Genomic DNA, 25,545 nt, shown 5'->3' on the forward strand with positions numbered 1-25,545 from the left:
GAAACGCACACTACGTATGTGTCTGTACCACAAAAATAGGTGTAAAAAATTCAGCGTAAAGCCAACCATAATGTCTGAAACCAGTTGAGAAAAAGTAGATTTGCTAATAACAAACTTCAGAAAACAAGTTTACTATTTCCCAGTTTGTTCCAGTGCCTCTGAAAACTACATACAAGCCCACACATCACCTACTGCAGTATTTTATGCTACCTGTAATGCTAAGGCACAGCAGCAAAAAAAAACTGACATTATTCCGTTATGCTTTTCAAAACTAAAGCAAATATGTAGGTGAAGTGCAATTTTCTAATCAAAGCTAGGATTGTACAAATAGCATCACCTGCTAGAGCAGTAAAATACAAATACAATGATACCAGACTTATCATCATAGGTCAACTGCAAGATGAAAAAGACCGGTAAGGGGGAGAGGGATCTCTCAAAACAAAAAACTGCAGGGAAGTAGCTGGATATTGCAATTTGGTGATCAAAACTAGGGTTAAACAAATAGCATAACCTGCTAGAGCAATCCAATACGAATACAATGATACCAGTCTTATCATAGCTCAATTGCAAGATAAAAAAAGACCCCACAAGGGGTGAGGGATCTCAAAAAAAAACTGCAGGGCCATAGCTGGATATTGCAATTTTGTGATCAAAACTGGGGTTGTACAAAAAGTCTCACCTGCTAGAGCAAACCCCGTAAGGGAGAGAGGGATCTCTCAAAACAAACTGCAGGGCCGTAGTGGGATATTGCAATTTTGTGATCAAAACTAGGGTTGTACAAAAGCATCCCCTGCTAGAGCAATGCAATACGACTACAATGATACCAGTCTTATTATCATAACTCAACTGCAAGATAACAAAGACCCCATAAATGGGAGAGGGATCTTTAAAAACAAAAACTGCAGGGCCGTAGCTAGATATTGCAATTTTGTCATCAAAACTAGGGTTGTACAAATACATCACCTGCTAGAGCAATTCAAAACGAATACAATGATACCAGTGTTATCATCATAGCTCAACAGCAAGATAAAAAGACCCCACAAGGGAGAGAGGGGTCTGTTAAAACAAGAAAAACTGCAGGGCCGTAGCTGGACATTGCAATTTTGTGATCAACACTAGCGTTGTACAAATACCATCACCTCCTAGACCAGTTCAATATGAATACAATGATACCAGTCTTATCATCATAGCTCAACTGCAAGATAAAAAAGACCCCGTAAGGGGGAGAGGGATCTCTAAAACAAAAAGCTACAGGGCCGTAGATGGATATTGCAATATTGTGATCAACACTAGGGTTGTCCAAATAGTTATCTGCTAAAGCAATTATATACGAATACAAAAATAGCAGCCTTATCATCATAGCTCAACTCCAAGATAAAACAAGACTCGGTAAGGAGGAGAGGGAACTCTCAAAACAAAAAACTGTAGAACCGTAGCGTGATATTGCAATTTTGTGATCAACACTATGGTTGTACAAATAGAATCACCTGCTATAGCAATTCAATACGAATGCAATGATACCAGTCTTATCTTAGCTCAACTGCAAACTGCAGGGCCGTAGCTGGATATTGCAATTTTGTGATCAACACTAGAGTTGTGCAAATAGCTCCACCCGTTAGAGCAATTCAATACGAATATAGTGATACCAGTCTTACCATCATAGCTCAACTGCAAGATAAAAGACCCCGTACGGGGAGAGGGATCTCTCAAAACAAAAAACTGCCGAGCTGTCTCGATATTACAATTTTGTGATCAAAACTAGGGTTGCACAAACATCACCTGCTAGAGGAATTCAATACCAATACAATGATACCAGTCTTATCATCATAGCTCAACTGCAAGATAAAAAGACCCCATAAGGGGGGAGGGATGTCTCAAAACAGACAACTGAAGGGCCGTAGCTGAATATTGCAATTTTGAGATCAAAACTAGGGTTGTACAAAAAGCATCACCTGCTAAAGCAATTATATACGAATACAATGATACCAGACTTAGCTCAACTGCAAGATAAAAAGACCCCGTAAGGGGAGAGGGTTCTCTCAAAACAAAACTGCAGGGCCGTAGCTGGATATCGCAATTTTGTTATCAACACTAGGGTTGTACAAATGGTTATCACCTGCTAGAGCAATTCAATATGAATACAATGATGCCAGTCTTATCATCATAACTTAACTGCAAGATAAAAAAAGACTCCATAAGGGGTAGAGGAATCTCTCAAAACAAAAAACTGCAGAGCCGTCTGGATATTGCAATTTTGTGATCAAAACTAAGGTTGCACAAACATCACTTACTAGAGCAATTCCATACGAATACAATGATACCAGTCTTATCATCATAGCTCAACTGCGAGATAAAAAGACCCCATAAGGAGGGAGGAATCTCAAAACAGGAAACTGAAGGGCCGAAGCTGGATATTGTAATTTTGTGATCAACACTACGGTTGTACAAATACCATCACCTCCTAGACCAGTTCAATATGAATACAATGACACCAGTCTTATCATCTTAACTGCAAGATAACAAAAACTCCATAAGGGGGAGAGGGAGCTCTCTCAAAACAAAAAACTGCAGAGCCGTCTGGATATTGCAATTTTGTGTTCTACACTAGGGTTGTAAAAATAGCATCACCTCCTAGAGCAATTCAATACGAGTACAATGATACCAGTATTATCATCATAGCTCAACTGCAAGATAAAACAAGACCCTGTGAAGGGGAGAGGGACCTCTCAAAACAAAAATCCAGGGCCGTGGCTGGATATTGCAATTTTGTGATCAAAAGTAGGGTTGTGCAAATAGCATCACCTGCTAGAACAATCCAATATGAATACAATGATACCAGTCTTATCATAGCTACACTGCAAGATAAAAAAGACCCCGTAAGGGGGAGAGGTATCTGTCACAACAAAACACTGCAGGGCCGTAGCTGGATATTGCAATTTTGTGACCAACACTAGGGTTGTACAAATAGCATCACCTGCTACAGCAATTCAATACAAATACAATGATACCAGTGTTATCATCATACATCAACTGAAAGATAAAAAAGACCCCCGTAAGGGGTGAGGGACCTCTCAAAACAAAAAACTGCACGGCCGTAGCTGGATATTGCAATTTGTGATTAACACTATGGTTTTACAAATAGCATCACCTGTTAAAGCAATTATATACGAATACAATGATACCAGTGTTATCACGATAGCTCAACTGCAAGATTAAAAAAGACCTAAGGGTGAGAGGGATCTCTCAAAACAAAAAACTGAAGGCAGATATGTTGAGTACGTTTTTTCTACAGCACGGAACAGAAAAAATGGAAGAATGGAAGAAGGACTTTGCGCGTAGTTTTATAAGGTGCATAAAAAGGAGAAAAACAGGGTACTCAACGCTCGCTTACGATGTTAGCTTTCGATGCATTAGCTTACGACGCATAGCACAATTACGCCAAACAATATAAAACGGCGTGCGCCAGAAATTTCTTTGTTGGCCTTCGGCGTATGTGGAGCTAGTATGGCAGCAGCATGAATAGTGATTCTTGAGAAGTAGCAGCACGATTCCGATACCACACTGTATGTCATAGACGACTTAGGCAGCAGGCTCGGCAACAAACCTGGCCAAAAGAAACGCGTTTGCAAAAGAATATGGAAAAGACCATGCAATATTTCTCACCGCACTTTCAGTGAACATATCTTACGCGATTGTATTTGTTGCGTGCAGCTGAGCAAGCCCGGAAATCGCACGGAAGAGGCATTGTGTTTACACCAGGCACGGCCACTCTGTCTCCTTGGGGGATGGGCTGATCGAGCGGCCGTGCACCAGGTTCCGACCGCTTTGGTGGGGGGGGGGGGGGGGCAGTAGGTCAAAAAGATATCCCGAATAGAACTGTGGTTCTCACCACAGGCATTGACGGCGGACGGCTGCTATACCCAAGTTTGCCAACTGTTGGGGTTGTAAGCCACCCCGACGGAGCTCTTACAAACGTGACGCCGGAGTTATGGTAAAACCTTGCAGCCGCTGAAAAGGTCACACTAGGCCACGATGCAGTAGCACTGGCAAAACAGGCAGAACGCGTCTAGACCCTATTCCTCGTCTTCCTTTCAGTCCTTTCATACCGGCGCTATGACGCATACCCCGATGGGGGGATTGCACTGCGGCATTGCCCCCTCCCCTGAAAGGCATCGTCCCGATGCTTTACATACAGGTCCTCTAGAAGGAAAAACAAGAGAAATGACAGTTTTACGCAACACCACAGTTGCCCGAAGTTGAGTTCAACGAGCGTGATAAGGTTTCATCCGTGCAACATGGACAACCTCAGCTCGCACAGGGGCCCGCGGTGAACGCACTGTTCCTTCAGGAATAACCTCATAATTCACGTCACTCATCCGGCGCAAAACTGTGTATGGTCCGAAGTAGCGTTGCAGTAACTTCTCGGAGTGGCCTCGTCGACGAACCGGGGTCCACACCTACACTTGTTCTCCTGGCCGGTAAGTGACTTCTCTGTGCCGGAGGTTGTACCGCCGCGCTTCACGGGTTTGCTGGTGTCGAATGCGCTGACGTGCTAGCTGGCGTGAGGCTTCTGTGCGCTGAACGATTTCTTCAGCACCACAAGTGACATTGGCGCACCCTTCAGGAAGAAGCATCGAGTCGAGCATTGTGATGACATCCCGACCATATACTAAGCGGAAAGGAGAAAAGCGCGTATTTCTTGTTCCGCCGTATTGTAGGCGAACGTCACATATGGAAGGACGTCATCCCAGTTACGGTGGTCTATGTCTACGTACATTGAAAGCATATATGCTAGTGTCTTGTTTAACTGTTGTGTAAAACCATTAGAATGAGGGTGATACGCGGTTGTTTTACGGTGGCTGGTGCAGCTAAGCTTCAGGACTTCGTCAGGCAGTTGCGCAGTGAAAGCAGTTCCTCTGCCTGTGATGACTACCGTCGGGGCAGAATGGCGAAGTACTATGTTTTCAACGAACTTCGCGACCTCTGTGGCAGTGCCCCGGGAAATAGCTTTGATCTCACAATAACGAGTCAAATAATCAGTAGCAACAACGATGCACTTGTTGCCAGACGGGGACAGAGGAAAAGGACCCAAAAGGTCCATCCCCACTTGCTGAAAGGGTACTTCTGGGGGATCTATGGGCTGCAGAAATCCCGCTGGCTTTGTCGGTCGCATCTTGCGCCTCTGACCGTCACGACAGGTTCTAACATACCGCTTCACGCTCTCAGTCAGCTTCGGCCAGTAATACTTGAGGCGTATGCGCGCCAAGGTGCGGGAGAAGCCGAGATGACCGGAGGATGGCTCGTCGTGACAGGCTCCGAGGATCTCCTCACGGAGTGTTTTGGGAGCGACGAGTAGGTACGTTGTTTGCGTGGGACCACAATTCTTGTACAGGACGTTGTTGAGGAGACAAAACAATGTACGGCAGCGTGCGAAAATTGGAGGTAACCGAGAGGTTTGCCCTTCGAGGTGATCAATTAGGGGACTGAGCTCTGAATCATCTCGCTGCTCTTGAGGCAGAGCCATTGGGTTTATGGCACCGAGGAAGCCGCCATCATCGTCTGCATCGGTTGAGTCCTGAGCAACAGGGGCGCGCGACAAGCAGTCTGCGTCGCTGTGCTTGCGGCCCACTGTCGTGACGTCGAACTCCTGTAATCGGAGGCTCCAGCGGGCTAGACGCCCTGAAGGATCTTTCAGGTTCGCCAGCCAACAGAGGGAGTGATGATCCGTTGCCACTTTAAAAGGTCGCCCGTATAAATATGGCCGGAATTTGGTGACCGCCCACACGACTGCCAAGCACTCTTTTTCTGCTGTGGAGTAGTTGCCTTCGGCGCGTGAAAGTGTTCGGCTGGCGTATGCTATTACACGCGCGACACCACCTTGCCAGTGTACAAGTACCGCTCCTAGGCCGATATTGATTGCATCGGTGTGTATTTCCGTTTCTGCATCTTCATCAAAGTGGCCAAGGACAGGCGTGCTCTGTAAACGATTTTTGAGTTCGCCAAATGCTCCGGACTCCTCCGGGCCCCAACTGAAGGAAACGTCATTTTTCGTCAAACGGGTTAAAGGCTCCGCTATTTTAGAAAAATTCGGCACAAAGCGCCGATAGCATGCACAGAGGCCCAAAAATCGGCGTACAGCTCATTCGTCAGTAGGAACGGCAAATGCGGCTACGGCAGCTGTTTTCTCTGGATCGCGACGGATGCCTTCACCACTGACAACATGGCCTAAAAATTTCAGTTCCTTGTACCCAAAGTGGCACTTTTCTGGTTTGAGAGAAAGTTGCGCAGAACGAGTGGCTTGCAGAACTGAACGGAGTCGCGCTAAGTGCTCTTCGAAAGTTTCAGAAAACACCACCACGTCGTCTAGATAGACAAGGCGTGTCTGCCATTTGAGGCCGGATAAAACAGCGTCCATCATTCTCTGGAACGTGGCAGAAGCGGTACACAAGCCGAATGGGAGCACTTTAAATTCATAGAGCCCGTCTGGAGTAATGAATGCGGTTTTCTCGCGGTCTCGTTCGTCAACCTCGATTTGCCAATATCCACTGCGTAAGTAAATTGATGAGAAGAACGTAGCATGGCGGAGGCGATCTAAAGAGTCGTCAATACGCGGGAGAGGGTACACATCTTATTTTGCCACCTTGTTCAGTTTCCTGTAACCCACACAGAAACGGAGCGCACCCTCTTTCTTTTCTACGAGAACCACAGGTGATGCCAACGGACTCGATGGTTGTACGACGTCGTCGGCGAGCATTTCTTTCACCTGCCGGCGAATAGCATCCTGTTCCCTTGCCAAACTCGGTAAGGGCGCTGGTGTATGGGTCGCTCGTTTTCGTCGGTTATGATACGATGTTTTGTTATGCTGGTCTGCCGTACTTTTGACGATGTAGCAAAGCAATCGCTAAAAGAGTCTACAATCTCGAGAAGCTGCCGCTGTTGTTGTGCTGTCAGGTTAGGGTTCACGTCAACCTTTGTAGTTCTTGAGACATGAGTTGAGGTGGATGACTCCGCTAAACTGTGCAGCTTGGGACCGTCGCTGACTCCTTCGAAGTAGGCGACGGCTGTATGGAATGGCAGATACTGGTGTTCTGCGCTGAAATTCGTCAAGAGAATTTCGGTTCGCCCGTTAATAAGGTCAACCAGGCCACGGGCGGCGCAAACTTGCCGAGCGAGGAGAAGCGAAACGTTTTACTCCACGATGCCACAATTTGCCGGTGCTCGCTGGCATTCAACGGTGACAAACATGCTGGCTTGAGGCGACAGCGTCACGTTGTCTTCGCAGATGCGGAGTGCCGATCTTGACTGAGCATTCTCGTCGTACCGTGTTTTGGGGGCGGAAAATGTGACGACCAGCTCCCTTAGGTTTATTATTGCGCCGTACTCGCGAAGGAAGTCCAGGCCGAGTATAAGCTGCTTTGAGCATTCATGCAGCAAAACGAAACAACGGGTAAAGGTCACACCGCGAATTTCGATCCTCGCCGTACACATGCCAATGGGCACCACGAGGTGACCGCCCGCTGTACGGATTGGCGAGCCATTCCAGGGTGTTGTAACCTTCCGAAGCTTTGCTCCGAGGGAGCCATTTATGACGCAATAATCGGCACCAGTATCGACTAGAGCGGTAACTGGGTGATTATCGACGAATACTGGAATGTCGGCGGAAATTATTTCGTTTTCATCAAAGTTCGTTATCTGGGTCGGGTGAGCTAAAGGAGTTCGTCGCGTAGATGGAGGCTCTGGAACTTGATACGCAGCGACCTTGCCCCCGGAGGTCGCAGGCTTCAATTTCCCCGACGTGGGCTCGGGGACCTGTCCCGAATCTGGTCAGAACTGAGGGGACGGCCAGGCGAGGTGTAGTGTCGGGGTGAGGGAGACCTGGATTGGTGCACTGCTCGACGTGTTGACGGTAGCTCGTTCACGGCCAGGTACTCCTGAATTTCCCGTGGTCGTTCCCCATAGCGCGGTCGCGGTGCATCCGGCGAAAACCCACGGAGCCCCATTCGGCGATAAGGGCAGTGGCAGATTACATGACCGTCTTCTCCACAATGGTAGCACAGGGGCCGGTTGTCAGAAGTGCGCCTCAAGGCCGCTTTACGTTACAGGCGTCTTGGTTCGTAACAGGTCGCAGGGTTCAAGACGCGCTGAAATGGCTGTGGGGCAGCAGGCCGAAACGCAGGCGCTACAGGAGCAGGAGTGCGGACCACATCAGTATGAGGTGTCACTGGACGTGTCACGGGAGCTTCGGTGCGCAGCACATCCGTGTAAGTTGGAACCGACCGTTCGACTTCAGATGTTGGTCGTACCACCACTCGGCGCACTTCTTCACGGATAACATCGGCAATGGTAGCGACGGTTGGCTGGTTGCCTTCTCCCTGTAGCAGCTGCAGTTCTTCGCGCAGAATGCTACGCACAAGTTCCCGGAGGGATCTCATGTCGTCAAATGGTGATCCGCAAGCGGCAATATTCACTTGACGTCCATACTGCGTGGCGCGTTGCCGCAGAGAGCGTTCCATTGTGGACGCCTCTCGTGCGAATTCGACTACTGTCGTAGGAGGGCTTCGAGCAAGTCCAGCGAAAAGCTGTTCCTTGACACCACGCATGAGGTGGCGCACCTTCACTGCTTCACTCATTTCGGGGTTGTCGCGCCTGAACAAAAACGACATGTCTTCCACAAACATGACCACGCTCTCATTTGGCTTCTGAGCGCGGGACTGAAGAGCCTGCTCTGCCTTCTCTTTCCGCTCCTCGCTGCCGTAGGTCTTCAGCAACCTACGCCGGAACTCTCGCCAGCTGGTCATCTTCCGCTCATTATTTACGAACCAACCATATTCGAACGGACTCTTCCAGCGAAAATTAAACGTGGCGGAGCTTGCGATTGTCGTCCCAGTCGTTAAACTCGGCTACACGATTGAAATCGTCCAGCCAGTCCTCCACGTCCTCATAGGGTTCTCCGTGAAACGGCCGTGGTGTGCGTGGTGTGTGAAAAACCACCGGCGAGGTGGAACCGCTGCACTGGGTGGTTTGGCTGGCGGTGCTGGTCATGACGGCCCTTGTTCGAGTTGTAAGACCGCCGAACTCGGGTTCAAGGCCTCGCAGGTGGCGGCTCACCTTGTGGACAGGTGTTGTGTCCACTCCGCTTGGTTTGAAGGCGACGGTTTCTTCGGGGTCGAAGTGCATGGGTTGGTACCCCGCACCACCACCAAAAATGTCACGGGAAAAATGAAACAGGAGAGTTTAATGGTGTAGACACACCTTGAGAAAACACACTAGGCCGCGATGCAGTAGCAATGGCAAAACAGGCAGAACGCGTCTCGATCCTCTTCCTCGTCTTCCTTTCAGTCCTTTCATACCGGCGCTATGACGCATACCCCGATGGGGGGATTACACTGTGGCAATATTATGTTTTGCCGCAAGAATGGCAACACAAGGTAACACACGATAGTCAGGCCGCTATCTATAAAGTCGGTTGTGGGAAAACTAGGCTATTCGGATTTGTTCTTGTCCACGCGGCGTCGGCTTCTCCGTTGAGAGTCATCTTCACGAGGCCTCGTGCTGTTCAATAACGATGCTGTCGACACGAAGTAGGCCTGGTTTGTAGTATGTAGACGAGTGTCGCACGATGGAGGTAAATCACTTCAGCCCGCATGGAGCCTGGTAGTTAGACCGCCCATATTCCCACCCCCTATTGGCTTCCCTTTCCGATCAGGTTACCCTGACCGCAAACCATCTGTGCCTACCCTATGTCAATGTTTCATTTTGACAATACTGCCTAAAATCCACGAACGTGGGGGGTCTAGATCACTCTCCTTTGTGCTCAAAGTCAGGAAGAAAACATGAGACAAGAAAAACGATAAAAGCGTAAAAGAACCTTGTGAAGCGCTGAGGGTCTGTGGCTGCGCTCTCATTACAGAACAAACAATCAACCAGATTTTTTATATGTGCAATCTAATTCAATAACCAAAATTACATGAGAAGCTTCAGGGGGTTCCTTACGGAATGTCAAGTGTATAATAAACCGCCTAAAAACTCTTCCCTTGAGTGACCGGTTGTCGCGTTCGATAAAGTTGAGCTGTGATAAGAGAAGCATGAGTTCACGTTGCCGTGGTTTAACTTGCACCGATGAGCCTTTGTTCCACGCCTGCGAGGATGAAGGGAGAGCAGAATACAGTCAAACCGAAAAAATGACTGTGGCTTAGCTCAGCTAATCTTGGATATGCAAAGCAAAAGCTTGGCTTAGTCTGGTTGAGTCTTTGGTTAAACCTTTGATTTACCTGTGTTGCCTACGACGTGCCTAAGACTTTCGGTTCCGTGCAACGCTCACAGAAGGAGGCCGGGCGAACGCGGCGTTCATACATGGTGAACGCACCACACCCTTCCTCTTCGCCGGGCGCGAGACGAGTGACATTGCCCGAAACGAACCAGCGCCGCATGCATATGAGGCTGCGGGGGGGTTGGCTGCCTCAGCCGCAGGTACAATTTCGAAGCTACAATCGGGCTACAGAACAGCCACACGCAGCTAAACGTCGGCCGTCGAGACAGCGGGCCGTGGCACACAGACTACACTTGCGGTGAGTACGGCCACTACGTCGCGACTACAACGAATTCGGTTAAGGGGAAAAGAACTGTATTTACATTAGAATACACACAGAACACTTCCGATCGCCGCCATCGTTCTAATCGCCCTCTTCCACTCACATGTGGAATCACTTATTTGTTTTCGGGTGGAAAAGTGTTAACACCAACACATGGATTGCACGCAGCGTGTGCCTTCCCAACACCGGCAACAAAGGACGAACAAGGTGAGCCCCGCTAACACCGAAGCGGTAACGGCACGGAACCAGGAAAAATAAGAGCGCCTTCTCTTTCCATCTGAAGGGCCGATGAGAGAAGCAAAGGGGGCATTGAAAGGCTAACGATAGACATATGTGGAGAAACGAGCCCAAATATATCGTTCCACGTCGCTGGCACCCCTCTTGAGTGCCTTGTGGACACATGATCTAAGCCTTCTGCGAGAAACCGCACTGAATCAGGCCATTCCGGGGTGGCAAAACAAATTCCACGCAGGAAGCAAAACAGCCCGCGTCGTCGGTATCACCAGCGACACCCTTGAGACGGTATCGTGTTGCGATACCTACAATGCTATTGGGGCCTAACTTCACCGTGACGTTCTTTGCACCGAAAAGGCGATACTACCAGTGGCAGGTCTAATAGGACAAAATATTCTCGCTGAGGGGAAGATGGATTTGTTGTTGAGCGGATGTTTTGAAAATAGATGGTGTTAAAGTGCCCATCAACTGGGAATGAGTGGAGCCTGGGCAGCCGAACCGGAGGATAGATGTCTACGATACGGAGCCAGTCCACCTCATCAAAGATAGTGCTGCCGGCATTAAGCGAATGGGTGCTGGAGGGCGAAGTGGCTTACGAACTTGCAAGGGGAAATTTAGGAGTTGTTCAGAGCAGTGTTTTCGAGGTGTCTGGATTCATGGCCGCGCAAAGTGTAGTCACCGTGGCGACAAATGGCCGAGTACCGTTTTGCATAGTAAACACCACGCTACAGGAGATCCAGATTCCTAAGAACAAAGTGAATTGCACCTTGATAGCAGCTGTAATGGCAGACGAGCCATCCAATAAGGCTGTATGCAGGCTTTTAGAACGAGCCGAGGTGCACAATCTGTTTAACAGTTCGCACATTCCCGAACCCAAGATATCCCAAATCCAATAGCTGATACACGAGTTCGGTACGGCTTTTGCTACCCCAAGCACTGACATCGGCCCCTACGAGGCGATAAAGCACAGGGTTCCTACCAGCGAGGCCAGCCCTGTCTACTGTAGGGCATACCGAATACCGTATTCGAGAAGAGAAGAGATGGATCGCAAGGTGAACGAGTTTTCATAAAGAGTTAATTATTGAGCACTCCACGTCGCAGCGGGTTGCACTAGGTGTTAGCGCCTCGTCGTCGACTACCGCGACTTAAATCGCCTTTCTCGCAAGGATCCGTACCCGTTACCTAACATCGCCAAAACTGTCAGAACTAGGTTCCGCCAAGTTTTTTTGCCGTCGTAGACATGGCATCATGGTATTGACAAATCGAAATGCACGATAATGACAAAGACATGACTGCATGAAACACCATCCGGACAAAAGACACAACTGCATTAAACACCATCCGGACAATGGCGACGGATGCCCATCTGGCTTGTGAACAGCGCCATGGTTTGGCAGCGGACAGCCGATGTCGTCGTAGCGGGGCTCTTAGGCAAGAGGAGCCACGTTTTTTTAGACATCTAATTTACAGCAGCACGTCCAAAAGTCACCTCACCGACTTGCTCAAGGTATTTCACATGCTACAAGTTGCGGGCTTATATCTGAAGCCATCGAAGTGCCAATTTTTCCGACCAGAGGGGAAATATATCGGGCATCCATATCAGCTAAGACGGTGCGACCCGACCAGACTAAAATCCAGTTCGTGCAGTATTTTCACAAGCCTCGAACAAAGACGAACGTGAGGCCATTCCTGGGCCTCCTCTCACTACCGCCAGCACATACCAAAATTTGCTGAAAAGGCGCGGCCGCTCACACAGCTTACAACAAAGGAAGCTTTTCAATGGGAAGCCTAGCAGCAAAACGCTTCGTGCCGATGAAACGCAAGTTGGTTGAAGATCGCGTACTTAACTAGACTTCACATGGCCATTCACGCTTGCGACGAACGCTTCCAAAGTAACTGCATGGTCAGGGCTGCAGCCCTGCCCATGCAGTTACATGAAACTCCTTTTGACGTGCAGTTGCCATAAAACTCCTATGACATGTCATAGGAGTTTCACGGCAAAGGACACCCAGTGGCATACGCGAGTAGGCAGTTGCGTAAAAAGTATGTCGCTGCCCAGTAGGAGTGCCTCGCAGTAGTATGGGCTGTACACCATTTCACATGCCTGTTGTACAGCCGATACTTTCGTATACTCATTGATTGCAGGCATCTCAAGTGGCTGATGAACTACGGCGACCAGAGCTCGCGTTTAGCAAGATGCAACCTGCTTTGGCAGGTGTACAACTTCAAGATCATTCACAAGTCGGGAACAGCGAATCAGAACACGGACGCCTAATAGAGCACCCGTTTGAACGGCAGACATCTTTGTACCATTGGCGGAAGCAGCCCGTATGAAACAAGAACGCAACGATCAACCACTCAAGGCTATCATCACGTCACTGGAAACGTGTGCTACCAAGGGGCATTATTTCTTAAATGAAGGGCGAATTTTAGGACACAGCGACCGTCTTGACAAGGTGCAGGGGCGATTGGTGATACCCACCTCCACGAAGGTGACACTGCTTCAGCTGCACCATGACGCCCAGTGCACGGGGCACCCGAGGACACGAAAAAAAGCCAGAAAACCACAGCCTACTTCTAACCAGGTCATGGAGTACTGTGCAAAGTGTCGATCCTGCGCTTACCAAAAGAGCCCAAAAAATCGGCGCCGCTGTGGGGCGGGGTGTTCCAGGAGCTTAAATCCTTTTTCCTGCGGACAGCCATGGATATAGTGTGCCCCTCACCAATGTTCTCAGCCGGGGACAAGTGCATTTAGGTATTTGTATGCCCCTTGCGTCGTTACGCCGAGGCTTTCCCGCTCCCAGACCAAAAGACCGAAAGGGTCACTCCAGAGTTCGTAAAGAAAATTGTCCTCAAGCACGGCGCACCCGAGCAGCTGTGAATGGACGAGGCTACGAATTTCCTTAAGTGTGCGATCTGTTAGGCGTTAAGGAGCTGCACACCCCTGCTTACCACCCTCAATGTAATGAGGCCGTAGAGAGGCTGAACCTAACTGGTAACAATGCTATCCCAGTACGTCGACCACGATCACAGGGACTGGGATCAATGGCTCCCTTTTGCAGTGTTTGCTTAAGGTACCAACATTCTTCTTTGGTGGGGTTTTTTGGCGCAAGGGCATCTAAGGCCAAGAGCATTTAAGGCCAAGGGCATCTAAGGTCTCGAGCCGCGCGCACCGCCACGGCTGCACAGTTCCGAGAAGCCGGCTTTCGGTCTCCGCTGAAGCCGCGACCCTCTGCCCCCCCATTTCGTCGGGGCGCACACGTGTTCCTATTTCAGCGACCGGACCCACAGCGGGCGGTCTAAATCACTTCTCTCTGTTCAGCCTCGGCTCCCCTCCCAATGTTCGGCCTCGACTCCCCTCCCAGTGCACTTCGAAACTTCGAGCACTTAACTGGCATCTTGGTCCCCCCCCTCCCCTTCGTTTCAACCTTGTTCGCTGTCCTGGCCATTTTGGGGATAAATTCAAACTTACTGTTGTGAGTTTGAAACCCGATACGTACCAGACGCCGCCGGCACCACTCGGACGCTCGGGGGTGCACCCAAAAGAGGCTCCAGTGAAGAGAATCGGCGCTGCTGTCGCATAGCAAACTTTCGCCTCTCCTTCCTAGAGGGACTTTCGTGAAACGTGCTAGTTCGTTCGTAGCGCTTGCGATGCAGTGACACCATGAAAAGGCAGGGTTCGAATTAAAAGCAAGCGAGCATTGCGTGCTACTTAACGAAAAAGGCTCGAGTTACTACGGACGATCATGTTCAAGGACCAAACAACCACGTGGACTCACAACCAGGCGGGTCTGCTTCTGCGACAAGCCTTCAGTTCGGCGCAGAAGTTCGCACAAGCGACATTCTTCCGTCCCAGGATCTACTCAACTGGAGCGAAATGCACCACGCTTCGGGACAACGTGCTTCAGCAGCCAGCAATACCGCGCCGGCAACGCGGAACACAGGCGTGGACACGAGTGAGGTGGGTGGCATAGCCTTCGCATGTTCTTCTGATTGTGACACCACGTGCAACGAGGATGTAAAGCCTTGGGACATTACGTCACAAAGACTTGGGACATTACGTCACAAAGACTGTGGTCGACCCCACCTTAAAAGAAACACTCCTGCGAAGCCCCTGGAATCCTTCGGATAACTACAATTTTCCACCCACAACAACTGGAAACCTGCACTTCCATCTTCTCTTCATTGGTGGGGTGTTTTGGCGCAAGGGCATCTAAGGCCAAGAGCGGCATTGCTATGATCGGGTAAAAATGTGCTGATGAAATGAGTACAAATAGTGCATAAAATTCCTTCAGTGTAAAGGGCCGGATCCAACAGATGAGTGAGGAGCATGATGAGGCATGGAATGAGCTAACGGTGTATAGGGCCATGGTAAACAGTACACTACAAATTAACAAGGTAATGAAGTGGACGAGAATGCTACTTTCTAAAACAAACCTGTTTTAAAAAACCGATATCATTAAAGTACTCAAAAACTCTGCTGAAATCGAACACAGGACAATCTGATAAAAACATTGCAATGCGCCGTGGCATATTCTTACGGTACATTTCCGGGAAATAGCGTTTCCTTTCCGGTTCCATGGCCAAGCATTCTACCAAAACATGGGGGACTGGAAGACTCTCGCCACATCTGGCATAGTTCGGTTGCTGGTCACCAGTCAGGAGGTAGGAATGCGTGCCATGTGTGTGTCCTATTCGTAGTCTGCATCGCCAGACCTCAAAGGCCATGCTTTTTTCCCTGGCACCTGATCGGCCAATTATAGGTTGTACCAACTGAAGCTTGTTTACTTCTCAGTCCCATTCTTTCTGCCAGAGCTGAAGGAGTATGTATTTTACTGCTAGTTCCATATCCAGGTAAGGTACTTGCGTGCTGTAATACTGGTTCTTTCAGTTGTCCTGGCGGCAGCCTGGTCGGCTTCCTCGTTTCCAGCTATGCCACAGTGGCCAGGAACCCAGCACACTATAATTTCTAAATTTAGCTGGTGTGCTTTGTACAGAGCTTTAAGAAGGGCAGTAAATGTGGGATTCTTGGTGCCCTTTCCTGTGGACAGGGCCGTGACAACGCTGAGTGAGTCTGTGAAGATAACAGACTTTTGTGTTTTGCTTGTGATAATGTGGTCCACAGCCAGATATACTCCGTGTGCTTCTGCTGTAAATATGGTTGTGTTTTTATGCATTGTTTTTGCTACTGAAAGGTGCTGTCCAACAACTGCACAGGCCACAGCCGATTTGATTTTCAATGCATCAGTGAAAAACTGAGCAGCCTTGTACTTGTCTTAGAGGTATGCGAAGTGCTGTTTGACTTCCAATACTGAGCCTTTCCTGTCTACTTGTCTAAATGAGGTGTCGCATGATATGATGCTTGTATCCCAGGGTGCCACGCATTCATCTGGGGTCATTTTGAGGGTGTCATCAAACGAGATGGATAGTTTTGTAGAGATGGAATTGATCAGCAGTGGAAACGGTGTAGCTAAGAAAGGTCGATTTGGAAAGAGCAGCATTCTTGAGTTATCTCTAATCAGGGAGTCACACGGGTGCTCGGGCTGTGACGTAACCTTCAGGGCATAAATAATGCCAATAAAAAGTTCGCTGGTACTCCAGAGACCAACAGTCTATTCAGCATAGAGGCTCAGTACTGGACTAGTGCGGAAGGCCCCTGTGGCCAACCTGATGCCCAGATTGTGGATAGGATCAAGCATTTTCAGTGCAGTGCTAGAGGCTGACCCATAAACTACACATCCATAATCTAGGCAGGACAAAACAAGACTTTTGTACAGGTGTAGTAAACACTTCTTGTCAGTGCCCCATTCCATATGTGCTAGTATCTTAAGCACATTCATTGCCTTCAAACACTTCAGTTTCTGATGCTTCAGGTGGGGGGTGAACGATGTCTCGAGTCAAAGATCAATCCGAGAAACTTATGTTCGGCTTTAACAGGAAGCAGCTGTCCATTTAAGTAGATTTCTGGTGCAGGGGCAATGCCCCTTTTTTTCGAGAACAGTACACATGCATATTTGAGGGGTTAAACTTGAAGCCATTCTCATCTGCCCATTTGTAGAGCTTATTCACTGACAGCTGAATTTGGCGTTCACAAAAGGAGAGATTGCAGGACTTGAAGCCAATCTGCACATCGTCAACATACCCAAAGTAAAACATGGTTGGTAGAAGTACCGTGCATAGGGAATTCATTTTTACAATGAAAAGTGTGCAGCTCAGCACACCTCCCTGCGGCACCCCTGTCCCTTGTGTAAATGGTTTAGACAGAGTACTGCCTATCCTTACTCGAAATGTCCGATCAGAGAGGTAGCTTTCAATTGTTTTTAGCATATTTCCTTGTATTCCAAGGGCACAAAGGTCTCTCAGTATACCAAACCACCAAGTAGTATCACAGGCCTTTTCAAGGTCAAAAAATACAGACAAAGTACTGTTTATGCACGAACGCATATCTTATTTGGGACTCCAAGCGCACAAGTTGGTCAAGCGTGGATTTTTGTTCTCGAAAGCCACACTGGAATGGATCCAGGAGCCTGTTTGCTTCTAGAAAATGCATTAATCTTCGGTTGATCATTTTTTCAAATACTTTGCACAAACAGCTAGTCAGAGCTATAGGTCTGTAGCTAGATGCAACTCCTGGGTCTTTCCCTTCCTTCAATACTGGAACAACGGCCTCTTTCAGCCTTGGAGGGATATATCCATTGTTCCAGATCCTATTAAAAAGTGATAGTAATGCAAGTTGAGTTTCTGGGTGCAAGTTCTTGATCATTTCATAATGAATATTATCAGGTCCAGGTGCTGCTTTACCAAATGTGTTAAGGCAAGCTTCGAACTTAGCAATAGAAAACTCAGCATTATATGCCTCACTTGGAGGCGATTTACAATGAAGTTGCAGTTTTTCTTCCCTACGTTTCAATTTAAGAAACTCGGCTGAGTAGTGCGCTGCACTTGAAACCGATTCAAAGTATGCTCCCAGTGCATCCGCCAGATCTTCCAGAGTGCCACCAGCATTATCAACTAGTGGGCGGGGACAAGTATGCTGCCCTTGCAGTTTGCGTATCCTATTCCATACTTTATTTTGGCCGGTGTAAGAGTTAATGCCCTCTATGTACTTCTCCCAACTCTCACTTTTTGCAATCCGTCTCACTGTTCTCGATTGGGATTTGATGCGTTTAAAGTTTATGTAGTTTTCAGTGGTGGGAGAGTTACAGAAAAGGCGCCATGCTGCATTTTTTCCTAGCACTCTGGTAGTCCTCATTCCACCAAGAAATCGGCGTTCTTTTTGGGTTACCAGAAATTTGTGGGATACATTCACTAGCGGCTTCAATTATGTGCTTTTCGATAAAGGAAGGTGCGCTGTCAATGTCCAGCGAATCTAGTCACGTGGAAGACAGGTGAGCTGACGAAACTTTTTCCAGTCAGCAGACCCCATCCTCCATCATGCTACACTGTTATGCCCATGTGTCGACACTACCTTTTCTTTTAGCACAATTGGAAAGTGGTCGCTTCCATAAGGACCACCCAGGACGTGCCAGTCCAATAGTGGGAAGAGAGTAGCAGTGCAGGGAGCCAAGTCCACTGATGATGTTTTGTGCGTGGGACTAAAGTATGTGGGCTTCTTTTTGTTCAATATGCAAGCTCCAGTGGAAACAAGTAATTTTTCTATCATTCGCCCTCTTGAATCGTAGTTTTAACAGCCCCAGAGAGGATGATGGGCATTGTAGTCTCCTGCTATTATGTACAGCTCTGGGAGCTGGTCCATTAGATTTTCAAATTCAGATTTCTGTAGTCGCTTGTCTGGGGGAATGTAAATGGAGCAAATTGTTATTAGTCGCTGCAACCATATAACTCTCACAGCTACAGCCTCTAGTTCAGTCTTGAGTTTAACTTCCTTAGCTGTGGTGGACCTTTGAAGGATAATAGCCACACCACCCGATGGTTGGTTGGTGTTTTGCCTGTCCTTTCTGTATGTGATGTACTGGGGTAAAAAATTCACCCGCATTTCCCCGAAGGGGAGCATGGGGAAGTGCGAATGCACGGGTGATGCTATGAGGGGGAGTTATGTTGAACTGTGTTGGCATTCGCCCGTTAGTTGCATTTAACACCCCCGCGTGATCAAGTGGGGATTCACACACCCCGTTAGCCGTTCTCTTGAAATCTTGGTGAATTAAAGTGTATGTTCGAGGAGATCACACACACACGCAAGTAAAGTGAAACGACAGTACAGTTAAACTACGCTACAACGAAATTCACGAGGATCGCGAAAAATTTCGTTGTAGCGAGAATTTCGTTGTCGCGGATAAGTAAATAAAGAAAACAGGGCAGGCATCTAACTGGCGTCGTGAAATCTCCCACCTACCTTTTCGCCCCAATGTTGCCAACTTGCTTGGAGCTCGCTCCGCCAAATATAGCCCCCTTTTTATAGCACGGAGTTTATATCGTAATTTGCGGTCACAACGCGTCTCGCGGCGCTTAGACCAGCGTAGTAATATGCACGTCGTACTCGTGGAGATCCGCGCAAAAGCAGGCGTCGTGAAATCACAGCGCGGAGTTTATATTTTAATTTGCGGTCACGGATATGCACAGGATATGCACGACACTCTGGGAGCATTTTATTTCATTTTTTAGTGTTTGCGCTTTCGCACGAGCAACGGGAGAATGCGCTGCTCACAGTCTGCGAGGAGCTGCATGGCGACATCATCGTCATGGGCGCCAAGGAAACTACGTAAAACGTCCAAGGAGTCCATGACCTGCGACGCGGTCACTGACGTTGGGACCGTCGGAACACCATGCCCGACTTCTTCGTCGTCGGATGAATCGGCGGCGGAGGCGGCGCGAGCACTCTTGAGGATCTCGGCATCACTCAGCTCCTCGTAGACGATCACGTCCGCGTCGGGATTTACGTAGTCGCTCAATGCTACGTTCTCAGGAACAATGCCGGCTTCCTCGAGAGCTGCCCATGCTTCGGCCGTTGTCGCGTCTTGCCCCGGTCCAACGTCGTCGGCAGCTTGTGCATCGTCACTTGTGCATCGCCACCGCCGCCGCCGCCGCCGCTTTTGAGCGCCGTCGGCGCCGGTAATCCGGACATCGCGAAGCGGCAGCTTCTCGATGTCCGGATGTTCGGAGAAAATGTTGCTACTATATAATTTACATTGTTAGAACTTATCAAAATTAGTTAGAGTGGTTCAGTCCGTTGCAGATCGAGTGACTTGTGTCCCGGGAAAATTTCGTTGAACCGGGAGAACAATAAAAAAAGTGGTTCGTTGTGGAGGGAGTTTTAATACATTGGGGCCTATGGGATGCGGGCGGGGAATCGAAAAACCTTCGTTGAAGCGGGAATTTTGTTGTAGCGGAGTTCGCTGTAGTGGAGTTTGACTGTATTCTTTATTCAGCACTTGTTGGTGTTGTCGTTGTAGTTGACGGTCATTATGACCGCCTTGTGGTCACTGAAATGTACGGTCAAGAGTTGTTGCAAGACCGCGCGTATCAGACAGTTCCTCGCAAAGGCCAGGTCGATGTAGCTGCCGTTGATGGTGGTGGGAGCCTCTAGCGGTAGGCACGTCATGGAGTGGTTGGCGAGCATGTATTCCATCAACCACTCGCCGCCCTTTCGCACGTCCACGTTAAAGTCCCCAACAACCACGACCGGGTCCGAGGGCTTTACGCGCCTGGCCACACTCTCCAGCGCCGCGTCCACGTATTCGACGACGTCGTCGCGCGAGATGTTTGGCGCGAGGTAGAGGGTGACGACCACGATTCCGTCGCCCGAGTACGCGTCGGTGTAGACGGCACTGTACGGCGACTCGTCCCTGACCGGCGAGGTGGACACGGCGTGCGACACGAGGTTCGCGTAGACGTGACCGACGAGGTAGACGCCGCAGTACTCGCCCCGACTTCCGCTCCTGGCGAAGCAGCAGTCGTCGATGGGGAAGTGGGAATGCACGGGTGATGCGAAAGAATTCTTCTTGGCCAATCGCCCTAAGTGGGTATGTGCTAAAGAAATTAGGAACTCTTCTTGGCCAATCGCCCTAAGTGGGTATGTGGTGCGGATGGACGGACGGCGGTGGACGCGTGATTCAGGGTCGCTTAAGAAGTGCATTCGCACTTAAAAGTCTGTGTTTGCTGCATAAGTGGGTTTCTTGGAGACACACTGCCAGAGGTGCATGCTCCTAGAGCAGCTCTTTATCATCCAAGTTTTTCAGAAGCCCCCTGCAGTTCCACTGCAGTACACTAGAAAAAGCCATTGCTAGTATTTCCTCAGGCCCTCTCAACGAGGTCCCTCATTGGACAGTTGCCGCACGTGGCGCCACCCCCTGACGCGCCACGTTGGCGTATGCTATCTTATGCGTGATAGCAAGACGCCTGCGTGCTTCGGGGTAAGAGATGTTTTCTTTTACTTTCCACGCGATTTGTTTTTCTTTTTTTTTCATTGCTGGCATGAGCGCGAGTATGCAGCATGGTCACCGCTGCAGCTGACACGGTGTGGTGGGGCAGCGCAGCTTTCCGACACATGGTCGGTTTTGCAGCATTTTGCACACGTCTGCTTACCCCTGAAACTCTGATCCGTGGCCAAATTTCTGACATGTAGAGCAGCGGCGCGGGTTTTTGTGCCTTATAGCCAGCCCCAATGAGGTTCGACAGACATTTGAACACAAGAAATGGTGACATCTTTCTCATTGTTGTGTTCTCATTTTCCGAGTGCATCACGTGAAAGCGTGGAAAACACTTGCCTCTTTGAAGGAAAAAATTCAAAGGTGGTTGCCTCGGTGCACCCCCTTTTAAGAGAGCGATTCATGGAAAAGGGATTTGGAGATGCCATACAAGTATGTGTTCGGTGGCAAGGCCGGTCGCCCACCACCGAGTCCAACAAAGGACGTCGCTTTTTCAGCACACGCTAACCGTACCTTGCCACTATAACCTTATGCTTGAAATCAAGAGTGATGTCTTTGCACAGGGTTAACCCTTGCCGCCTGGAGAAGCATGGAAGCAAAGGAAGGAGATGACAGGACAGGGTTAGGAAAGAAAACATGAAAGAGAAAGAATGGAGAGGACAGGAAAAGGCGACTGGCTGATTTCCCCAGGGCGGGTCAATCCTGGGGTACCGTCTGCTGGAAGCAGGGGCCAAAGTGGCGTGTTGCCGCCCCCAGGGGGCCGTAAAGGTCCAAAACAACCCTGGTTTTTGCTCAGCCACCAGGATGCCCTTTTACCTGGACACGGCAAAGCCACGCACAGCCAGAGCGTGGGTGGGTCCAACCCACATGGGCTCAGGGTCCGCGGTGTCGCCACTACCGTCACCTTGAACACACACGGTGCCCCTGCGGGGACCTGCGCTTCCAACTTCATTGGGCGACTAGCTACCCGTGGCTTGTGTATTCAGAGTTTTTGGGAGGAGCACTCTGTAAATATTGCGTACCTCCTCTTCGCCAAAGAATGTGCTGGAAAGGGGGAACATCAGCACTTGGGTTGCTTTGTGACGAAAGCCTTAGACGCCTTCAAAAGTCATGCAGACAGCAGCTACCATGTGAAGGCCGCATCGCAGTCGGAGGGTTTTCTTGCAGTTCACTCAGGACTTCAGTCTGACGTAATAAGTCAATTGGACACCGCAGTGAAAAAGCAAGCCGGAAAAATGTGGAGCCGATAATTCAAACAGTAATGTTTTGCGGACGTCAAGAACTGGCACTTCGCGGAACGGATGAATGCGGTACTATCGATTTGGCGGAAGGCTTTCCCAACAAAAACGATGGGAATTTTCGAGCACTTCTTAGAATGAGGGCCGCATGTGGAGATGCTCCCTTAAAGAAGCATATTGAAACGTTTCCCGGCAATGCCATGTACACAAGCCCACAAATTCAAAATGAGATAATTGCGTTGTGTGGCAAAATCATCCAGAGCAAAATTGTGAACCGAGTCAACGCTTCTGGTTGTTTTTCAATTCTTGCTGACGATGCGACAGACATTTCTTGCACTGCGCAGCTCTCCGTATCTGATACGTCGAGAAGCGCACAACAAAGCATTGTGTACTTAGAGAAGATTTTCTTGATTTTGTTCCTGTGTATGACCTCACCGGCAAGGCCCTAGCACACAGCATTTTGAGCACTCTACGGAGCCACGACCTTGATTTAACTTTACTTTGTGGGCAGGGCTACAATGGCGCGGCTTCCATGAGTGGGTACCTAAACGGTGTTCAAGCTGTCATTCGAGAGACATTTCCAAAAGCCTTGTACGTTCATTGTGGCGCTCACTCCTTAAACCTGACATTGCTTCATTCGTGCCAGCTGGCTAGCATTCGAAACTGCTTAGGGACTGTTTCTTCCGTGTGTGGATTTGTCAAGGCGTCCCCAAAGAGATGCAACCAGCTACAAGATCAAGTTGAAACGGAACAACAAGGAAGAATGTCCCTCATATCTTTCTGCCAGACAAGGTGGGTTGAAAGCCACGATGCTCTCCAGCGCTTTTTGGAACTTTACATGCCGATCACTAGATTCCTTGAAGAGTTAGAGGGGGCTGTGCCGTCACATATATCGTCCAAAGCATGCCAGCTGCTAAGTGTGATCACTAAGCCCGAATTTGTGGTCTCCCTACACATAATCAGCCGGCTGTTTTCCCCGACATTGCCACTTTGCAAGTTTTTGCAAAAGGTCGACTGTGACTTGTCGCAGGCGTGTGACCACGTCGAAGACATTGTCAGCGTCCTCATTGAAAACAGAGGAGACGCAGCCAAGGAATTCACGAAGATTTTTGGGAAGGCCTGTCGTCTTCTAAGCGATGTGAATGTAGAGATGGCACTGCCACGAACGGTTTTGAGGCAAAACCAAAGATGTGAGACGCCTACTGCCAATCCAGAAGAGTACTATAGGTGAAATGTGTATTCGCCTTTCTTGGCCGACCTGGAAAACCAGCTCAAAGAGCGTTTTGAGAACCACAGAAGTGTTGTGGTGGGTCTTCAAATGATCCTACCAATATATTGTGCATCAGCAAGCATTTCTCGGATCACTGATGCAGCCCAATTTTACCTCGGTGAGCATGTGTGATCGAAGTGGAATTGATGCTGTGGAGGAAAAAATGGTCTAAAGTCCCTGAAGCGGATTTCCCAGCAGGCGCTTTGGGTGCCCTAAGCATGTGCAATGCTGAATTTTTTTCCACCATTCACCGCCTATTTGGCATCTTGGCTATGCTTCCTGCCTCCACATCAACTCCCGAACGCACATTTTCAACTCTGCGGAGGCTGAAAAACTACCTAAGGAATCGGGTTCAACAAGAGCGGTTGACCGGACTGGCGCTCCTGAGTGTACATAGGGAAGTCGAAGTGACCCCAGCACAAGTTCTTGCCGAATTTTGCAAGCTTTGAAGAAGGAAGAATTTCGCGGTGTGACACAAATTTCGCGTAAATAAGGACACCAATTCTCGGACGAATCTGTTTGTAAAGACCTCTGGAAATGTGAAGTTTTCATTATCCCTCAATTACCTTTACCTTTATTACCTTTACCGTATAAGTAAACACTGACAAATTTTAATGAATAAAAATTTGTGCAATATCCTTAAACTTCATCGTTCAGTGCATAATTGGGAGAGGTGTAATTTCAAATTGTGTTGTGTGCTTTTTTTACTTTGCCTGGGGCCATCCACATCTCCCTGTCCCTTTCTTTGTACCGAAATGGGAACGAAGCATTCCGTGGAGAGATTGAGTTATAACTGGGAAGGGTTGTGGAAGTGAGGTAGGTTCCCCGGGACAATAGCTGCGTCGCTGTTCTTCTAAATAATTAGTGACCTGTTTGGTGGCTTTATTTTTATAAATCTCGTCCTCTTGGATGCACTTTTAACGAGGTCTGGAATCACTCATAAACCAAACCAACTTATTTTAAATTAAAAGGGTGCTAATATCCTCTGTCGTCTATTTTCGCCTCATAGATGCCTGATATTTTTCTTTAAACAATGATCATATGAATGAGCCCTAAAAAGTCCTGGTGAAAGGAAATTCTGATATATCCTTCGTGTTGTTTCTGTTCTGGCTGATGTGATTTTTGCAAGCAACGGTATGCGGTGCCCCCGGGGCTAAGAACGGCTAAAAAGCAGTGACGGTGCAGCACCAATGCGCGGAAACGAAAGATAAACAGTCGATTCGATTGCAAGCTTTGCGGCGATTTAATAGTTTGCATGGCGGTAAATTCTTAAAAAATCTCGATGCCCGCACAGAGTTCCCTCCTATGTGTTCCCAAAATCAACGACTACCTAATGGAAACAAAACCTAAATGTTGCATACAATTGTAGGTTTCTCTCGAAGATGCCCGCTAGATCACATATTTCCAGACTCATGAAATTGGGTTTCACTCTTCAGAAATAAGCCACGGGCACCCGAGCAATGTCGCGTCAAGTGGGCTTCCTCACAACGCCCAGGAACGACAAATCACCGAACCAAAATCTAATCTGGCGAATGACCAGGACCAGCATGAAATTAGAGCCATACATAGAATCTGCGGAGGGACAGCAATGCCCATTCACGTGTTCAGCTGCTGTCCCTTTGAAGATTATATTTCATGCGATCATTCAAATAACTGAAAAAAAGGTGCCATATATGATGACGACCTGAACTCCCGTTCGCAGGTCTAGGTGTAACCCACGGGTGATTTGTTCGGCGGGAGAGCTCTATGCTAATCGTCACACAGTAAAGCCCACCAAAGTAAACTCCAATGATGCAGATTACCATAATTCACGTTCAGTCTATGGG

At 48.7% G+C, this 25,545-nt stretch overlaps 2 protein-coding genes across 2 annotated transcripts in view; one reads left to right on the forward strand and one right to left on the reverse strand.

Moving 5' to 3' along the window:
* The window catches only part of LOC144160040 (calcium-activated chloride channel regulator 3A-1-like), a 57,952-nt gene that overhangs the window by 21,180 nt on the left and 11,227 nt on the right, over positions 1-25,545 (reverse strand). The window lies entirely within an intron of this gene.
* On the forward strand, positions 22,875-24,243 carry LOC144158060 (uncharacterized). Its single transcript, XM_077688727.1, has 2 exons — positions 22,875-23,241; positions 23,841-24,243. Exons 1-2 carry the CDS (start codon positions 22,982-22,984, stop codon positions 24,166-24,168), a joined length of 588 nt encoding a protein of 195 aa, XP_077544853.1. The 5' UTR covers positions 22,875-22,981; the 3' UTR covers positions 24,169-24,243.

This window comes from Haemaphysalis longicornis, unplaced genomic scaffold (genome assembly GCF_048455015.1).
Source record: "Haemaphysalis longicornis isolate Haplotype H1 unplaced genomic scaffold, Haemaphysalis longicornis Haplotype H1 scaffold_10, whole genome shotgun sequence".
NCBI lineage: Eukaryota > Metazoa > Arthropoda > Arachnida > Ixodida > Ixodidae > Haemaphysalis > Haemaphysalis longicornis.